General features: G+C 37.7%; 1 protein-coding gene across 4 annotated transcripts in view; it reads left to right on the top strand.

Moving 5' to 3' along the window:
* Window positions 1-20,201, top strand: part of LOC127866259 (cell division cycle and apoptosis regulator protein 1-like) — a 56,180-nt gene that overhangs the window by 12,330 nt on the left and 23,649 nt on the right. For all 4 annotated transcript variants that reach the window (XM_052406695.1, XM_052406693.1, XM_052406696.1 and 1 more), the window contains exons 4-12: window positions 1,066-1,289; window positions 1,551-1,665; window positions 3,532-3,583; window positions 3,798-4,107; window positions 8,826-9,051; window positions 11,510-11,790; window positions 15,207-15,414; window positions 15,920-16,006; window positions 16,882-17,028. In XM_052406695.1, coding sequence (XP_052262655.1) covers window positions 1,066-1,289; window positions 1,551-1,665; window positions 3,532-3,583; window positions 3,798-4,107; window positions 8,826-9,051; window positions 11,510-11,790; window positions 15,207-15,414; window positions 15,920-16,006; window positions 16,882-17,028 — 1,650 coding nt within the window. The remainder of the gene's footprint in view (window positions 1-1,065; window positions 1,290-1,550; window positions 1,666-3,531; window positions 3,584-3,797; window positions 4,108-8,825; window positions 9,052-11,509; window positions 11,791-15,206; window positions 15,415-15,919; window positions 16,007-16,881; window positions 17,029-20,201) is intronic.

The raw sequence follows: 20,201 nt of genomic DNA, 5'->3' as shown, positions 1-20,201 counted from the left end.
CATTCCACTTTCGACGGAACGGAAATTAGTAATTGATGAAAATGAATCTAAAAAATCAGAAAACAAAAAAACAATTAAAGCAAATGAAACACCGAAGTCGCGTGTTTTTTAGATGACTTGGTTAAACCAGTTTGACTGGTTGGAGTTTGATGAAAGAACAAACGCATATTTTGCTAAATCTGGTGTGCAACAGGGTTGCAAAATTCATATATTAAGGATGGAGCTGGTATTAGTTGCAATAATCCAACTTCCAGCTATTTACCCTCCAGGTCGCTGTACGTATAAACTCCCAAAAGCTCAGAGCATTCAAGAAAAACTAGAGCTGGTATGTTCATGTTATATTACCCAGTACCCAGTAATGGTGTTGATCTATATAAAACGTGCGAGTTGACTACAGTGCGAGTTGACTTAGGTACGAGCTGACCAGCACCCATATATCTATATAATGAAAAGATTACATAAGGCAATGCGTAATAGTTATTTAGTTATTTTATTCGCTATGTCGAATTTACGGTCCAAACGATTTTTTGTTATCCTAACTTCGACACCCCTGCATTTGCCATTAAAAAGCTCACAGCTTAGTAGAACTGTTTAACAATGTGATCTTCCATGTTTGTTTTTCTTTCAATACAAATTATAACGTATTCCCGCAAGAAAACGAAAAAATAATTACCGTTTGTTGCTGCGTGTCTTACAGCTTTGTATAAGGGCCGCATTCGCGTAAAAACACAAAACAATCTGTGTTATTCAACCTTGGTTTACGGAAAAAACAAACGCAAATTATTATGGGTGAAATATTTTGATGATGGCAGAAATATATGACGTCATCAAAAATGAACTCAAATTGACTAGAACGCACGGCACTAGGCTGAATAAGATAAAAAATGTCAAAGCATGACGAAATAACGGACATGTCGAAATTAGGAGACTTTGCTCTATATGTTATTTGTTTAAGGTTTGTTTACAAATGCAGAGTAGTTTTTGCATAATTTATCAAAAACACGTGTATGTTTGATTATTTCTAAGACTATTTTTTGGCAATAAGTACCAATCTTTTATTGATAGTCGATGCAACAACAAGCCATGTTGCCCCAACCCGGCCTTGCTCTACCTACATCCCTGGCCTCGGCCAATTTGGGAGCCATCAGTTACCCTACTCTGAAGCCCCAGCAGCTCAATGCGCAGGCTGTGCAGGTACAGCAGCCAAAACAGAGAGTCTTCACAGGCTGTGTCACTAAGCTGCATGATAACTTTGGCTTTGTTGACGAGGACGTCTTCTTTCAGACATCGTGAGTAGTTAATTTATGGTACTTATTGTGTTCTATACAAAAGTGCATTTATATTGATCTTATAAGGGTTTTTTTAACATATTTTCAAACTCATTCTTATTAAGCTTGAAACACGCTTTTATAAGGTTTGGAGTAATAAAATAACCTACTAACAATAAATTCAATAATGCTATTATCAAAAACATGTGACATAAATGTTAGACTGGCTTTGAATAGCGATATTTCTGTTGACTGTTTCCTATATGAATACTTTCTGTACAGGTGTGTGAAAGGTCAGATGCCCAAGACTGGTGATCGTGTGTTGGTTGAGGCTCAGTTCAATGCCAATATGCCTTTCAAGTGGAATGCAACCAGTGTCAAAGTGCTTAACTACCAGGTGAGCATTTTGCAAACATATTGTTAGAAATAAACATTCTGAAATTATTATCATTGTAAAGCAATTGAACAATGGTGGTGACATAATAGTAATTTTGTCTTGATTTATTATTTTCTCAAGGTTCAAAGAGGTCACAAATACTTTTTCTGGGAGGGACCTAAAGTAACCCTTTTGATTTTTGCCTTAATATTTTTGTTTGAACCCTGTGGTGCAGTGTGAAAAAATAGAAGTACATCTAATAAATGTTTCAATCTTAGAGCAATTTTCACAAAAGTTAATATTACAATTAACACTTTGCAATTAAATGGAATTTTTTGTTGAAAGAAAGCCTCTCCTAAACAAAATTTCAGTCTAGACGGAATGTGTCGTCCCTGATTACCCTGTTCAGTCTAGACGGAATGTGTCGTCCCTGATTACCCTGTTCAGTCTAGACGGAATGTGTCGTCCCTGATTACCCTGTTCAGTCTAGACGGAATGTGTCGTCCCTGATTACCCTGTTCAGTCTAGACGGAATGTGTCGTCCCTGATTACCCTGTTCAGTCTAGACGGAATGTGTCGTCCCTGATTACCCCTGTTCAGTCTAGACGGAATGTGTCGTCCCTGATTACCCTGTTCAGTCTAGACGGAATGTGTCGTCCCTGATTACCCTGTTCAGTCTAGACGGAATGTGTCGTCCCTGATTACCCTGTTCAGTCTAGACGGAATGTGTCGTCCCTGATTACCCTGTTCAGTCTAGACGGAATGTGTCGTCCCTGATTACCCTGTTCAGTCTAGACGGAATGTGTCGTCCCTGATTACCCTGTTCAGTCTAGACGGAATGTGTCGTCCCTGATTACCCTGTTCAGTCTAGACGGAATGTGTCGTCCCTGATTACCCTGTTCAGTCTAGACGGAATGTGTCGTCCCTGATTACCCTGTTCAGTCTAGACGGAATGTGTCGTCCCTGATTACCCTGTTCAGTCTAGACGGAATGTGTCGTCCCTGATTACCCTGTTCAGTCTAGACGGAATGTGTCGTCCCTGATTACCCTGTTCAGTCTAGACGGAATGTGTCGTCCCTGATTACCCTGTTCAGTCTAGACGGAATGTGTCGTCCCTGATTACCCTGTTCAGTCTAGACGGAATGTGTCGTCCCTGATTACCCTGTTCAGTCTAGACGGAATGTGTCGTCCCTGATTACCCTGTTCAGTCTAGACGGAATGTGTCGTCCCTGATTACCCTGTTCAGTCTAGACGGAATGTGTCGTCCCTGATTACCCTGTTCAGTCTAGACGGAATGTGTCGTCCCTGATTACCCTGTTCAGTCTAGACGGAATGTGTCGTCCCTGATTACCCTGTTCAGTCTAGACGGAATGTGTCGTCCCTGATTACCCTGTTCAGTCTAGACGGAATGTGTCGTCCCTGATTACCCTGTTCAGTCTAGACGGAATGTGTCGTCCCTGATTACCCTGTTCAGTCTAGACGGAATGTGTCGTCCCTGATTACCCTGTTCAGTCTAGACGGAATGTGTCGTCCCTGATTACCCTGTCAGTCTAGACGGAATGTGTCGTCCCTGATTACCCTGTCAGTCTAGACGGAATGTGTCGTCCCTGATTACCCTGTCAGTCTAGACGGAATGTGTCGTCCCTGATTACCCTGTCAGTCTAGACGGAATGTGACGTCCCTGATTACCCTGTCAGTCTAGACGGAATGTGTCGTCCCTGATTACCCTGTCAGTCTAGACGGAATGTGTCGTCCCTGATTACCCTGTTCTTACTGAAGAGACCTATCTGGATTGATGCTTTATGGTCATACATTAAGCCTGGTTTTCCCAGAGACCTGCTCATTAATTTCAAGTGTAAACATGGTGTTTTTGAATTGATATTGCAGACATCCAGTGGTAGTCTGCCTGGAAGCAAACCCTCACCTCTTCTAGAAACAGGTATGGGGATAAGGTCATAGATCAAACTGTAGATATCATTTGAATATTTATATAACCAGAAAGACAACAAGCATGTCAAGCTATACATACCAGTACAAATACACATCATTTTAGTAATAATCATTTTGTGTGGCTAAAAACAAAAACATTGATTAATCGAGGGAAGTTATTAAATGATGTTTTACATTATTTTGGTATTGTTCTGTTTGTTAAGGTCGTGGAAACCTGCGAGGTGACAGGAACCGCTCTGGAGGTCGCAGGTTTGATAGGGGTGACCAGAGCCGTGATCGCATCCCACGTCGTGACAACAACAGAGATAAGGACAAGAAAGACAGTGTAGTCTTGAAGCAGGAGGACAGTAAAGTAGTTCAAGCAACAGATGTGGTGGAAAAAAGGAAGCGCTCCAAATCCCCTGGAAAACGAGAGAGTTCCGTCACTTCCAGACGCTCCAGAAGCCCTGGGCGCCGCAGACCCAGAGTTGTCCCAAGATATGTGGTGCAGGTGCCAAAAATACTTCTTAACATGTGAGTAGATAAAAAAAAATTACCTTCACAATTTTATTGGTATGTGCTCCACAGATCGCTAGTTAGTTTAATAGTACTTTATGCCAGATTACATAATACGAAACACTTGAATAGAAATAGGACTATATTATGTATCTGATCAAGCTTTACAGGCTTGTATTGTACTTTTTTTTGCAACATGTTTAAATTTGAATCTTCAAGCACAATGACAATAAAAAATGTGAACCTTGGTCTGAACGTAAACTATTACTGAAATGCTTCAAACTAGGGATGGGAATGCATGTTTTCAGTGATATTCAAATATTTATTTTTCTTTATTTGAATTCATGGAATATTTGATTTATAAATCTTAGATTCAAATGTCCGAACTTAGGAACGTCTTTAACAAAGTAACACAAGCCAGGTGTCCTCTGTTGTCTTAATTGTGAGACGCTTTACTTGAAATAACATGTCAATTATCTTGGACAATAGATCAATCATGATGTATTAACAAGCTTGCAAAGTGACATGTGCGTCCTCAAGTTTTAGCTTGATGTCACTTTAGACGTCAGTTTTCTTCCAACTTAATGATACACTGTAACTCCAATATAGCGCGGTCAATGGGGTCCAAGCCGCGAAACAGCGTTATAACGGATCCGCGTTATAGGTTTTGAGCTCATTTACTGCAGGGCGCTATAAAAAAAACACAGGTATAGAATAGCCTATAATATAGGTCATGTATATTGCCATGCTGTGTTGACGCAAATACATGTATATAAACCGAATCGTAACGATAACAGTATACATACCGCTTTTCTTATGTGCACATTTATCCGATAATCCAATGAAATTACAACATCACTTGAAAAATAATAATCTTGAACATTAATAACGATATATGTTTAAGAAATTCGTAAACACAACCGTTCCCATATATGCCATTTTCAGAAGTGTTAAGAGTACAGTGCATTATGGGGCAGAGCTTTCATTGGACGAGCGACTTTAAATTTAGATTGAATGCAATACGACTCATGTACAAAAAATTGTTTTATTGCGTCATACGCATGCAAAAAACTGTTTCCCGGGGACTTTCTGATACCGCGCGAAAATGAAAGTGAAACTCTGTTAACAATTGCCGGTACACTGCGTTTGCATGTAAATAAATCATCTGCATTATTTAATTTCTTATACACGAACTGAAAGATTAAATGACATAATACTAGAATGATAATGAAATGACAGAAAAAGTTGTTTTATACAGTAGGCAGTATATTTCACAGCCGCTCATTTAATATAGTCGAACTGCAACCATATCAAAGTAAGAATGTTTCAATCGTTTTGAATTACTTGAATTATATAACTATCCCGCTTGCACTTAACTTATGGAAATTATCGCACTGAACAGCTCTGATGAGGAATACATGTACATGTAATAAACACTGACACGCGAGTTTTTCACACCTTTATTGACATTACACAACAGATTAACACCAATTAGCTGTCGGTGTTGTTTAACCTCGAGGCGATTATAATCGGTTCAACGGACAGTTGAATAAAGCAATCAACATGACTGTGATTGCCGCCATCTTTGAATTGTCTGAAAATACATGAAGTTGCATAATACGGATTTGAATCAGAAATCAAATGGAAGGTTGGAGAAAAAATGGGATCCAAGCACCCACCGCGTTATATTGGATTCAGCGTTATAACGGAGTGCTTTATATTGGAGTTACAGTGTACTTGCACAGAATGTTTATCTCGGTATGATACTTGCACAGAATGTTTATCTCGGTATGATACTTGCACAGAATGTTTATCTCGGTAATATCTAGGCTTTATTAAAATCTTGGTCATGTGAGTCCAAAAACTAGATCAGCAGGTCAAATCTTAGAAAAACCTTGTAACCACTCTAGAGGTCACATTTATAACTAAATCATGATTAAGCATGGTCAGAATGTTTGTTGTGACACTATCTAAGTCAAGTTTGAATGTGGGTCTTGTGTGGTCATAAAACTGGGTCACCAGGCAGGGCCTTCAATCTGTTAAATTCACGGCCGCATTCCCCGACCTGAAAAATATACTTTTTTCCCCTTTTGGGGGAAAATTCCCCCTTAATTTGTTTTTTTTAAAATAGGTGTGTCTCATGATTATTATATTTCAATTCTATTTTAATTTAATCTTGTCAAACATACTTAATTATGAATACAGTCCAACCCCTACTTCCGGTAACCCCTCATCGCCGGTCACCCCGTGTAGACGGCCGGTCTGTGCCGCGACCGTCGATAAACACTATATAATGCACCCCTCTTTAGCGGTAACCCCGTTTCTCCGGCCAGCGGCCAGCAATTTTGCATCCCAAATGTTAAATTTCCCCCATATGAGTGGTCATGCGCAAGTAAGTCAGTCTTGTACATTGGCAAAATTACACAGACGCAACGGCGAAAAAATCGATACGTACTTCCAGTCTGCGGATTAGGCTCTGTAGTACTGAAGCATGATGTGTGATAAAAATATTGACAGCCAGTTTGCAAATTGCAATTAATTAGCGGCAGATTATCGGGTTATCGGGTTAAAAGCAATATGCAACCGTTTGATCTTTTTGTTTCCGCACGTGCGAATATCACCTTTTACTGGAAAGGAGATTCTTAATTTATAATTAATTATTTGTAGCTCATACTATTTCAAGCACACATTTATGACAATTATCGTCTAATTAAAAGTTAAAAAGAACAACGAAACTTTTAACCGAAATCAACTGATCTACATGTTCTCTGTGCTACAAAGTTTTTATCCAAAAATCAATAAACGCATGCTTTCGAACCATGGGTATGGCGTGACATTGTACATTGGTGCATAATTTTCGCGCGCTTTTGTCGGGACAAAGGAAATACATGATGCTAGAATTTGTAAACGTCTCGTTAACATTAAACAATCGGGAGTGTGTTTCGGATTACAAATTATTATTCTCATTTGGGAATAAAACAAAACATTTATATTTGTTTTATATTTACAATGATTTCAATATTAATTTTGATAAAACCCTTTACGCGGCGAAAAAATGTTTTTATAATAGTATGCATGAAAAGCACGATTACCAGGAGGATTACACCTGGTTGCTATTATCAGTCTCTTAAGTAACTGGCCACGATTTTATCGTGAAGGAGATCACTGTTGGGACCAATTCGTGCGGTAGGTATTCAAAGCCATAAAACTGCAATAAACCGACTAAATTATCGATTTATAGTGACACGGGAGTTATTCACGCATAACTGATTCACAACTGTTCCCATTTTGAGTGCATTGGGGCCATACAACGCGCATTGTGTAAACAATGAATCATGTGAATGATTCTTTTTCATAGACTTGATTCTGATGATGCTGATATTGATGATGATTAGAGAGATAAATAGAATATTTTTTTGAATGAAAATGTTGTCTTATAGCTGATTTTAGAAAGGAAGAAATAAAATTATTTTAAGTATATACATTGTTTAGTACATGTACACATATTTACCATTTTGTTTATAAAAAAATTGAACAGTTGGCCATGCACTCATCAACTCCAGACTCCCTATGACCCAACCCCCTCTTAAGAGGCCACCCCGCTTAAGCAGCTAATTTGGCTGTTTCCCTTGACTGGCTGCTTAAGAGGGGTTGGACTGTATAGACAATGAATATAGTACAAACATGTACAAATGTAATAATTAGAGAATAAGTAAAAAAATTCCCATAAAGGGAAACGCCGCGAAAATTCCCCCTGCTATTGGTAGCGACCCGCTTCCCCTAAAATGGATTGAGGGCCCTGCCAGGTGAGATCTTTAAAAAAATCTTGTGGTCACTCTAGAGTCCACATGAATGACTCGGTCAAGATAATGTTAATCTTGACATTTTCTAGGCTGACTTTAAATCTGGTCATTCGAGTCCTAAAGCAAGGTGACCAGGTAAAAGCTTACAAAGGCCATCATTTTGACTTAATCTTGAATCTTTGTAAGAATGTTTATCTTGACACTACCTAGGCGGAGATTGAATCGGGGCCATGTGCTTTCAAAAACTCAGTCACCAGGCAGGTCAATTATAAGAAATAAACCAATGAACACTAAAGAGGCAACATTTAAGACTCAACCTTAATCATGGTAATCTAGAACTTTTCTAGGTTGACTTAGAATAATAATAATGCGAGTTTAATAGCAAGGTCACCAGGTCAAATCTTAGAATAACCTTGTGACCATAATAATGACTCAATCTTGAATCTTGTTCAGAATGTTTATCTTGACAAAAATAAGGAAAGATTTAATCTGGGTTATTGGTGTTCAAAAACTGGGCCACAAGGTCAAAACTAAGGAAAATATTTGTTACAATTATAGAGGCCACATGTTTGACTAGAGTCTTTATGAAATCTGGGCAATATATAGGTCAAGATCAAATATTGGTCACAAAGGTTCAAAAAGTATGTCACCTTGTAAAATCTTCTATGATTTGTCTCTGTGAACTCAGGTGATTACTTAAGAGCCATCATGGCCCTCTTGCTTGAACGTTTTTACAAATTAAAATAAATTATTGAATATTTTGTAGATATGAACAATGGTTCCCATCCTTACTTGAAACACTTAATTGTTTACTTCCATTTGATAAAAATAGGGTATTTCAGATAAAGACTTCATGTATAAGACTCAATTTGGTCTAAAAGGATGTTTGTAGTTGTGTGGTCCCATTTACTCCTGTTACAATTAACATTTCAGGAAAGACGCTAGTGTGTTGACCTTGAAATCTCGGTATGCGAACATGTACATTCCAAGTGATTTTTTCAACGCTGAGTTTCCTTGGCATGAGGCCTTCCCGTTGCTGCGTCCATTCCAGCTGGGCAAGCCATGCACTTTCCATGTGCTGCATAAAGATGTTGACAGGGTGGGACAGAGCCCCGCAGTGCTAGACCCCCCTGATGCAGATCACTTGTACAGTGCAAAGGTAGGCAGGCTGCATTATTAACATATGTCTTCTGATGTTCAGACAGTGTGGGTTTGAGGAGTGAAATCTGCTATCAGTATTGTTAGTTATCAACTGCTGTTGTCTAGTTTAAGCTAGTTTTGCTATAAGCCTAAGGAATTTTCACTCGACCGACGCAAAATCAATCGACTCGGTTTACTGTCAAGTGGTTTACGTTAAGACTGAAGATTGTAGTGAATGCTGCCCAGTTGCGATTTTATATACATGTCATACCTTGTATATGTGATTCAGATGATGCTGATTGCCTGCCCCTACATACATGTGATACCTTGTATATGTGATTCAGGTGATGCTGATTGCCTTCATACATGTGATACCTTGTATATGTGATTCAGGTGATGCTGATTGCCTACATACATGTGATACCTTGTATATGTGATTCAGGTGATGCTGATTGCCTGCCCCTACATACATGTGATACCTTGTATATGTGATTCAGTTGATGCTGATTGCCTTCATACATGTGATACCTTGTATATGTGATTCAGTTGATGCTGATTGCCTTCATACATGTGATACCTTGTATATGTGATTCAGGTGATGCTGATTGCCTACATACATGTGATACCTTGTATATGTTATTCAGGTGATGCTGATTGCCTGCCCCTACATACATGTGATACCTTGTATATGTGATTCAGGTGATGCTGATTGCCTACATACATGTGATACCTTGTATATGTGATTCAGGTGATGCTGATTGCCTGCCCCTACATACATGTGATACCTTGTATATAGGATTCAGGTGATGCTGATTACCTACATACATGTGATACCTTGTATATGTGATTCAGGTGATGCTGATTGCCTGCCCCTTTCATACATGTGATACAGTGGAACCCCTCTAAACCGGACATCCCCGGGACCAAGAGGAAATTTCGGTTTAGAGAGGATTCCGGTTTAGAGGGGACATCGGCTATTTTACATTCACAAGTTCAATTACATAGCTGATGTGGAAAAAAAACACTTTCACCAAAATTTGATAGTTTATTTACATATAACATTTATTGATACTGCATCACATAAGAACAACACATGACACTTAATTGATTGATTCAAAAGCAATATCATTCACAACATAAAACAAACAGTGCACCCTGAAAAACAAACATTTCACACATGTATGCATTTTTTTAGGTGAATTTAGTTCCTTTTACACTGAAAAACATCTTCCAACGACACAGACACCCATTAGACGCTTTAAAGTCACTAATTCCTAGTTCGTTAGCAAAGCTCCGCGCCTTTTCCTGTATGATCGGACCAGAGATCAGCAATGACTTGGCCCTTACAAAACAGAACCAGTCCCATACAAGTTTGTTGATGTTTCTAAATTTCATTTCATTGTTAAACCGACTTTTGTTTGGTAAGGAGTTGTTTTCCCAATGAGATATGTACGCAGACTTTTTTCGCACGATATCCCCGATAGTCGAATTTCCTACCCAATATTTCTCTGACAGTATCTTGAGTGTAGGTTTATGGAACATCTCTGACTCTTTTATCAATTTGATTTTGTCTTCTAGAGACAATTCCACGCGCCTTCGCTTAGAAGGAGGTTCGGACATTTTAAGTCTTAATTATCTTAATTACCAATTTGAAAATCGTAATGAATATCTAAATGCAACTGCTTCAGGAACTCTGCAAATCACCATTTGATATGATTAGCATTTGTAATAAACTTCACAAAATATAATAGCATTAGGATAATTAAAATTTAACACCGCTTCCTACATCAACAACAAAACACACTAAAGACCTCTGTTTGTTATCAGTAATTATAATCAGTATTATCACCTCTATTGATCGATATGTATATCACAGGACAAGTATCTTTAAATTGGTTTGCGATTATTACAGTTTACAATTTTTCGACCACCTTTATTAATTTCACGCGTCTTTAATCCGCTATTCACAACTTTTCGACACTAGGACTGAGGTGCGATTAACCGGCCCTGAGCGGTTTAGAGGGGTACAATAACGTATGGAATGACCCAATTTTGATCTAAAGAATGACCGGTATTCAAAATTGAGGGGATTCCGGTCTCTAAGGAGTATATTTTACGCATGGTTTTATAGGGAAAAAAATGGGACCGGACAATTTGTCCGGTTTAGAGAGGATTCCGGTATAGAGAGGATCCGGTTTAGAGGGTTTCCACTGTATATGTGATTCAGGTGATGCTGATTGCCTACATACATGTGATACCTGTCCATGTATATGTGATTCAGGTGATGCTGATTGCCTACATACATGTGATACCTTGTATATAGGATTCAGGTGATGCTGATTGCCTTCATACATGTGATACCTTGTATATGTGATTCAGGTGATGCTGATTGCCCACATACATGTGATACCTTGTATATGTGATTCAGGTGATGCTGATTGCCTACATACATGTCATACCTTGTATATGTGATTCAGGTGATGCTGATTGCCTGCCCCAGCCTGGACGAGCTCTACCACAAGTCATGCTCACTGTCCCAGGACCCTGAATCAATGCAGGAGAACTTTGTGCACCCCACCCGCCTCATTAACTTCCTGGTGGGAGTGAAGGGCAAGAACGAACCAATCGCCATCGGAGGGGCGTGGTCTCCATCCCTAGACGGGGCCAATCCTATGGAGGACCCTAAAGTGCTCATCAAGACTGCCATCAGAACCAGCAAGGCCCTCACTGGAATCAATCTTAGCTCTTGCACTAAGTGGTATATTAACTTTCATATGTTGGGGCTCTTAGTATTTAACATGGTAGAAAAACGGATTCAAACTTTGTTGAAAGATGTTTTAATTAGCTTGAAGTACAAATGGACAAGAGTTGTAATTATGAAATCTAGTGTAATTCTGTATAAGCTATTTAAGTGACATTCATTAGTTAAAATGATTTGTAATTCATTATCAAACTTAACAAATTAACTTCTCCTTTATACAATTCAAAGAAGGTAGGTTTGTAATTTTCTCTGCACTGTTATGCAGAGCCTTTGAAAGACTTGTTTAGTGTCCATAAACAATAAATTTAAATTTAAGAATTATAAATGAAGCTTCAATACCGTCAGTTGTCACGTATAACATGCCCCCATGTACATGGTGCATGGCAAAAAAAAATTATGTCCAAAATAGAGAAAAAAGATCTCAAACCAAAAAAAACACAAATTGGATCTAAAATGGCTGCCATTTTACTATTGCACAATAAAATAATATGTGTCATTGGAAAGCTTACTTTTGCATTCAAGAGAGGAAGTGTCATTATGATAACATGGTTTGCATAGCACTATATTTTTCTGACAATTTAGTAAATTTCTAGCAACAGACAGTCCACATGCATGTCATGTAAAGCATGCAAAAATAAGAATTCATCTACATCACTTTAGCCCATGGGAGACAAGTCTACAGTTGTTGAGATATGTCAATATTGATGTAAACCTGTTAATCTACTATGTTGGACAAGTGGGGTTATTGTTTGTTGCACTACACAGACATGAATGTGATGAACAATGAAGGTGCCAAAAATCTTTACCAAACTGGAAAACAATTGTCCCAGTTCACACCTTCCATTACCCATGATAAAGACCTCGTTGACAACTTTCTTTACCAGCCTAACGTAAGCTGCCTATGTAGAAGTGCACAAACACAAACAAAGACATTTTTGCGTATTTTATTTTAACAATTTATTTATTAGCTCACCTGTCACAAAGTGACATGGTGAGCTTATGTGACCGTGGTATGTGCGTGCGTGCGTGCGTGTGTGTGTGTGTGTGTGCGTGCGTGTGTCCGTCAATAATTTGCTTGTGTAGACAGTAGAGGTCACAGTTTTCATCCAATCTTTATGAAATTTGGTCAGAATGTTTACCTTGATGAAATCTGGGATAGGATTGTATTTGGGTCATCTGGGGTCAAAAACTAGGTCAAATAATAGAAAAACCTTGTGTAGACAGTAGATGTCACAGTTTTCATTGAATCTTTATGAAATTTGGTCAGAATGTTTATCTTGATAAAATCTGGGTTGGGATTGTATTTGGGTCATCTGGGGTCAAAAACTAGGTCACTAAGTCAAAAAATAGGTCACTAGGTCAAATAATAGAAAAACCTTGTATAGACAATAGAGGTCACAGTTTTTATCCAATCTTTGTGAAATTTGGTCAGAATGTTTATCTTGATGAAATCTGGGTTGGGATTGTATTTGGGTCATCTGGGGTCAAAAACTAGGTCAAATAATAGGAAAACCTTGTGTAGACAATAGAGGTCACAGTTTTCATCCAATCTTTATGAAATTTGGTCAGAATGTTTATCTTGATAAAATCTGGGTTGGGATTGTATTTGGGTCATCTGGGGTTAAAAACTAGGTCACTAGGCTAAAAAACCAAGTCAAATTATAGAAAAACCTTGTGTAGACAGTAGAGGTCACAGTTATCATCCAATCTTTATGAAATTTGGTCAGAATATTTATCTTGATAAAATCTGGGTTGTGATTGTATTTGGGTCATCTGGGGTGAAAAACTAGGTCACTAGGTCAAAAACTAGGTCAAATAATAGAAAAACCTTGTGTAGACAATAGAGGTTGAAGTTTTCATCCAATCTTTAAGAAAGTTGGTCAGAATGTTTATCTTGATGAAATCTGGGTTGGGATTGTATTTGGGTCATCTGACTGAGGTAAAAAACTAGGTCACTAGGTCAAATAATAGAAAAAATGTCAACAATTGTTTGTGTAGACAGTAGAGGTCACAGTTTTCATCCAATCTTTATGGAATTTGGTTAGAATGTTTATCTAAATGAAAACTGGGTTGGGATTGTATTTGGGTCACCTGGGGTCAAAAGCTAAGTCACTAGGTCAAAAAATAGGTCACTAGGTCAAATAATAGAAAGCCTTGTATAGACAAGAGAGGACACAGTTTTCATCCAATCTTTGTGAAATTTGGTGAGAATGTTTATCTTGATGAAATCTGGCTTGGGATTGTATTTGGGTCATCTGGGGTCAAAAACTAGGTCACTAAGTCAAATAATAGAAAAACCTTGTGTAAACAATAGAGGTCACAGTTTTCATCCAATCTTTATAAAATTTGATCAGAATGTATATCTTGATGAAATCTGGGTTGGGATTGTATTTGGGTCACCTGGGGTCAAAAACTAGGTCATTAGGTCAAATAATAGAAAAACCTTGTGTAGGCAATAGAGGTCACAGTTTTCATCTTATCTTTATGAAATTTGGTCAGAATGTTTATCTTGATAAAATCTGGGTTGGGATTGTATTTGGTTAGTCAGGTGAGCGATTTAGGGCCATTATGGCCCTCTTGTTTTTAAAGACTGTTGTTACCCTGTTCATATCTGCTGTAACCGACTTTTTATTGTTTCAACAACGGCCACTTCAATCACAAAGATTATAGAGTGTTAAATTGGAATATAAAAAAAAAGGCAGCTGTAATGAAAAATACTATTACTAAATGAACTTTTCGCAATTTAGCAGCCATGATAGCGTTGTATCAATGCAAAACGTGCACCAACTTACGGTAGTTTGGTTTCTATTTAAATTTATTTTATTTGGGGTTTCATTTTTGCCTTTATTGTTTTAATAAAGAAATATGTATTGACATCTGTATTCCCATTCATTGCATTTTGCAGCGGCCTTTGCTTCAGTATAACTTAACATATAGAATATATTATTATAGACCAGACATATAAGCATGTTAAGTTATTATTACATAGTTGAGGTACATTTTATAGCCGGCTGCAGCCTTTATGCTGGCCTGTGAATCTACAATGACAAGATGCTTTGGAAAGCTCCATTTCCAATATCATCATCATGGCCATCACCATCATGGCTACCATTTTTATGTCATCTTTTTTTAGCTCATCTTAGCACAAAAGGCTTTTTTTTAAGTTACCAACTCATTTAAGTAAAAAAGATGGAATACTGTAAAATCAAAGATAGTCGAGCGCCCACAATATGTTGACAGTTAATTTAATTGACTTCTCAAAGAATTAATTTTTTTGTAATTCCTACCTATAGTTAAATTCATTGCCCAATTCCTTTTGATTGACTTCTCATCAAATCACATGCCCATTAACATGCCAGCTGAGAATATGTACGAGTGTATTGACGTGGCTGTTTTGTCCCCCACTTATACAGGTATCGTGTAGCCGAGGTGCGCTACCTGCGAGCTGAGGAGACCCACAAGGGCAAATTAGTGCCTGCACGAGTAGAAACCAGTGTGATTTATTTGCCGGATGTCTGGAGCTGCGAACCTACGCACCTGGAGTGGGAGACTCTGCAGCTGGCTTACAAAAAGCAGCTGCAGAAAAAGCTAGCTCAACTTGACGGCAAAGAGGATGCACAGGCAGAGCATATTTCAGCTAACTTAACACTTTAATCATGATGTTTTTTCTGTTTTCAAGTAGCTATGGTAGATTGCTGCCCGACCTAATGTCCCTATTGCGTTGTTCATTGATCCCGTGTGTTGGCCATGGAAGGCATTATCCACCTTTGGCTTGTCTACCTGAATTGAGGCTTAACAAGATTCAAATCTTCATGGGATGGTTTGGGACCTTCAGATTGTTTTGTCATGTATTTGTCTTTCCTCTTGGCAGCAAAAAAGTAGGATTTGGATCTTCTTTCCCTTCTGTTCATGTATTTAGCTGCTCTATATTATGTACAACATTCATCGAAGAGGGCCATGTTTTTAAAACGTTGAGAAACCCAAAAGGAGCGTGTCCAAACTTGCAGCCAGACCGTTTTACAGTATTAACAGCTAATCTTCTGTGGGTATTAAGTTAGACAAGGTAATTCGGGGAGCAATGTTAGCAGTGAACTCCCTTGACAGGCTTATGTGTGTGGTTTTCTAGGAAGAAGAGGAAGAGGAGGCAGAGGATATTGACATGGAGAAGAAAGACCCAACACATTTCTCAGAACTTGACCCAAAATCTATGAAGGTATTACCATTATTACCAAATATTGTCTCGACTGAAATACTGATCAATTAGAATGCTTGAAATTTCTGAACCTTTTTTGCATAGGTTAAATATGTGAGTTGTAAAAATTAACTCAAGTTCATGGTCAATTGCCCAATGTTCTATGATTGCTTACTGATTCAGGCTATTAGATTAACCATGTATATGTCTGCTTGGCGGACTGCCATAGTCACATTATTGTGACGTTAATATAATGTTAACTATTGCAATTATCACAATATAGATTAGACTGACCAACATACACTTGCCAAGGCTCGTGCTTTTTGTTTTCTAAGCCTCGCATGATAAACCTGATCTATAATCAACACTAACCTATTATTCTCTATGAACGCAATATGTATGTTAGTTTTTTGCAGCAACATTATCTTTTTCATCTATTTATTGTTGATAACAATAACAAAATAAGGACTCAATATTACAAACAGCAGTCATATCAGTTTTCTAAATAATGGCTGATTGCATTTTTGTGTCTTAGCTTAATTTGAAAATTTAGCATTCAAAGATAAAAAAACATATTTATGTGAGTAAGTCACTATCTTTAAAAGACTATTTAGACTGTGTTAAAATATGAAAAAAATGAAGAAGTTCATATCAAATCAATGTTTTGTAATATTTTCTATGTAAAATATAATATCGACATATAATTTATGTGTCCTTATATTGGTACATATTATATAATAAGTTTTATGACCTCCGTGAAAATTTTAAAATAAAATATTAAACAATAAAAAATTATAGGTGTATATTTATTTGGCACTGAAAGGGTTTAATGAAATGTGAAGACTGCTGTGCATATTCTTGTTGATACAACAAAGTGTGATGGTGCCTGTCTACAGATTCTGGACCTACGTCGAGAGCTGGAATGCAGGAACATCAGCTCCAAGGGCCTCAAGTCTCAGCTGATAGCTCGCCTCATCAAGCAGCTCAAGACAGAGCAGGAGCAGGACGAGGAGGAGACTGCCACCAACAAGGAGCAAAAACAGGTACACATACTTACTTTCATTGTCCTTTATTAAGGATCCACTCTCGAATCCAAAGTTTTCAACAGACTTTCATGCAAACACTGACATGACTTTGGCCAAATATTCTACGCTTGTTTATTGAAGAAAGTGGATACTCCGATTACTAAATATATAATTGAACAGTTATTTCACTGGTGTTATTTAAAAACAACAACAGTTGTCTGTAGTTAGTATAAAACTATTTGGAATTACATTTAACAGTTATAACAAAAATAAGATAACATATAACATTACAGCCTAAGTTTGTGCAAAATAACTCAAGTGCATATAATAAAATAACAAATAATAAGCAAACAAGCACCCCCACGCACATATGGATACATATTTTCTTTAAATGCATATAAAATACAAAATGTTTGTCCAGTGTTCTTCAAGAACCTGGCTGTCTGATCTGGTTCAGTCTGAATTATGATGAACATGATAGTATTAGTCCCGCAAAACTAGAAGAGGATAGAATCTAACTTTTTATAATCAAATGCTCATATGGGCCACCATCTTTAGTATGTGGTTGTCCAGCCACAGAGTAACGAGTCACTAACCGTTTACACAGCATGCAAATCTAATTATTTTATTTAATAAAATAGAAGATAATAGATCAACGACACTGCTGTTATGAAGCAAATTCAATGCATTATGTTCTATTATGAGCTTGAATTGATTAGTTTGGTTCTTCTAAATAAATGAATATTATTTAATGTATTATTGATCCACAGTCAAGATTATGCCCGAAGGAGGGCATATAGTGATCGGACTATCCGTCTGTCCGTCACATTTTGCATTTAGGTTTCGAAAAATGCTCATAACTTCTATGTCACTATAGATAGCAATATCATATTTGGCATGCATGTGTATATGGACAAGGCCTTTCCATACGCACACAAATTTTGAGCACTGTGACCTTGAACTTAGGGTCAGCGTTTAGGTTTCAAAATCTGCGTTTAGGTTTCAAAAAAAGCTCATAACTTCTAGCAAGCGTTTATAGGGGGAATAAGTCATCCTATGGTGACAGCTCTTGTTTTATATTGTTTCAAGTACTAGAAGTATGGGTTGTCATTGTATGAAAATGTTTCAAGCTTGAAAAAAGTTTCCTGGATGGACTTACACTTGACATTGAGTTGCCTAAGCAAAATCTACTCATTCCAGGCTAATGGAAGCAACTTATTTCTATCCATGGGAGAACAAGAGGGGTGACGTGCTGATCCATGTTAAGATTATAAGAATTTGGTGAATTAATTATATTTTTTAAGTCGCTACTTATAGGCATAAAATCTGTCCAAGATCGATAAACAGTGAAATCACCAAAGGAACTATTGAATTATGTCCTTTCAATCATCTCAAATTGGTCTGTTTGGCAAGTCCCATTCTTAGTCCACAGTGTTCACCCATTCTCGATTATATGAGTCGCGTTCTGAGAAAACTGGGCATAATGCATGTGCGTAAATTGTAATTCCAGATTAGCCTGTGCAGTCCACACAGGCTAATCAGGGACGACACTTTCCGCTTTTATGGTATTTTTATGCTCCCGGTAGGGTGGCATATAGCAGTTGAACTGTCCGTCAGTCAGTATGTGTGTATGTCAGTATGTGTGTATGTCAGTCTGTCCGGAAAAAAAATAACATTGGCCATAACTTTTTCACTTTTGAAGATAGCAACTTGATATTTGGCATGCATGTGTATCTCATGAAGCTGAACATTTTGAGTGGTGAAAGGTGAAGGTCAAGGTCATCCTTCAAGGTCTATTGTCAAATATTTGGCGTCCTCCGTCCAAAAACTTTAACATTGGCCATAACTTTTTCAATATTGAAGATAGCAACTTGATATTGCGTGCATGTGTATCACATGAAGCTGCACATTTTAAGTGGTGGAAGGTCAAGGTCATCCTTCAAGGTCAAAGGTAAAAAAAAAATCAAAGCGGCATTCTCATGAAGCTGCACATTTTTAGTGGTGGAAATTCATGGTCAAAGTTATCCTTCAAGGTCAAGATCATCCTTCAAGGTCAAAGGTCAAAAATAATAAAATAAAGCGGCATTCTCATGAAGCTGCACATTTTGAGTGGTGGAAGGTCAAGGTCATCCTTCTAGGTCAAGGTCATCCTTCAAGGTCAAAGGTCAAAAAAAATATTTTAAAGCGGTGTTTTCATGAAGCTGCACATTTTGAGTGGTGGAAGTTCAAGGTCAAGGTCATCCTTCAAGGTTAAAGGTAAAAAAAATCAAAGCGGAGTTATCATGAAGCTGCACATTTTGAGTGGTGGAAGTTCAAGGTCAAGGTCATCCGTCAAGGTCATCCTTCAAGGTGAAAATAAATAAATTCAAAGCGGCGTTCTTATGAAGCTGCACATTTAAGGTGGTGGACGTTCAAGGTCAAGGTCATCCTTCAAGGTCAAAGGTCAAAACAAAAAGCGGCGCAATAGGGGGCATTGTATTTCTGATGAACACATCTCTTGTTATATATATCATAATATGAAACCATACAACTGAAGCATAATCAAAATAACATTTTATGGTCAAGCCAAGCACACAATGACACTTTTGGGCAGACAAGTATCTTACATGTAGGTACTTTAAGGTTACCTGTGAATCTACAGTCACGGTAGTGGCTTATAATTATTTGCTACTTAAAAAACAGATTTGTTAGAGACAATTATTTTCAAGGGAAGTAATTTATATAGAGGATATTTGTTGGATTCAGTGGATTATCGATTTTAATTCACGAGTGATCATAGAAAAAAAATTCGCCACGAGTGAAAATATATAATTTTTATGATCACGAGTGAATTAAAATCGATGTTCCACCAAATCCAACAAATTTTCTTTTTATGTCCCCCACGATAGTAGTGGGGGACATATTGTTTTTGCCCTGTCTGTTGGTCTGTCTTTTGGTCTGTTTGTGCCAACTTTAACATTTTGCAATAACTTTTGCTATATTGAAGATAGCAACTTCATATTTGGCATGCATGTGTATCTCATGAAGCTGCACATTTTGAGTGGTGAAAGGTCAAGGTCATCCTTCAAGGTCAGAGGTCAAATATATATGGCCAAAATCGCTCATATATGAATACTTTTGCAATATTGAAGATAGCAACTTGATATTTGGCATGCATGTGTATCTCATGGAGCTGCACATTTTGAGTGGTG

Source organism: Dreissena polymorpha, chromosome 2, assembly GCF_020536995.1.
Source record: "Dreissena polymorpha isolate Duluth1 chromosome 2, UMN_Dpol_1.0, whole genome shotgun sequence".
Lineage (NCBI taxonomy): Eukaryota > Metazoa > Mollusca > Bivalvia > Myida > Dreissenidae > Dreissena > Dreissena polymorpha.
This window is presented reverse-complemented; position numbering and strand designations above follow the sequence as displayed.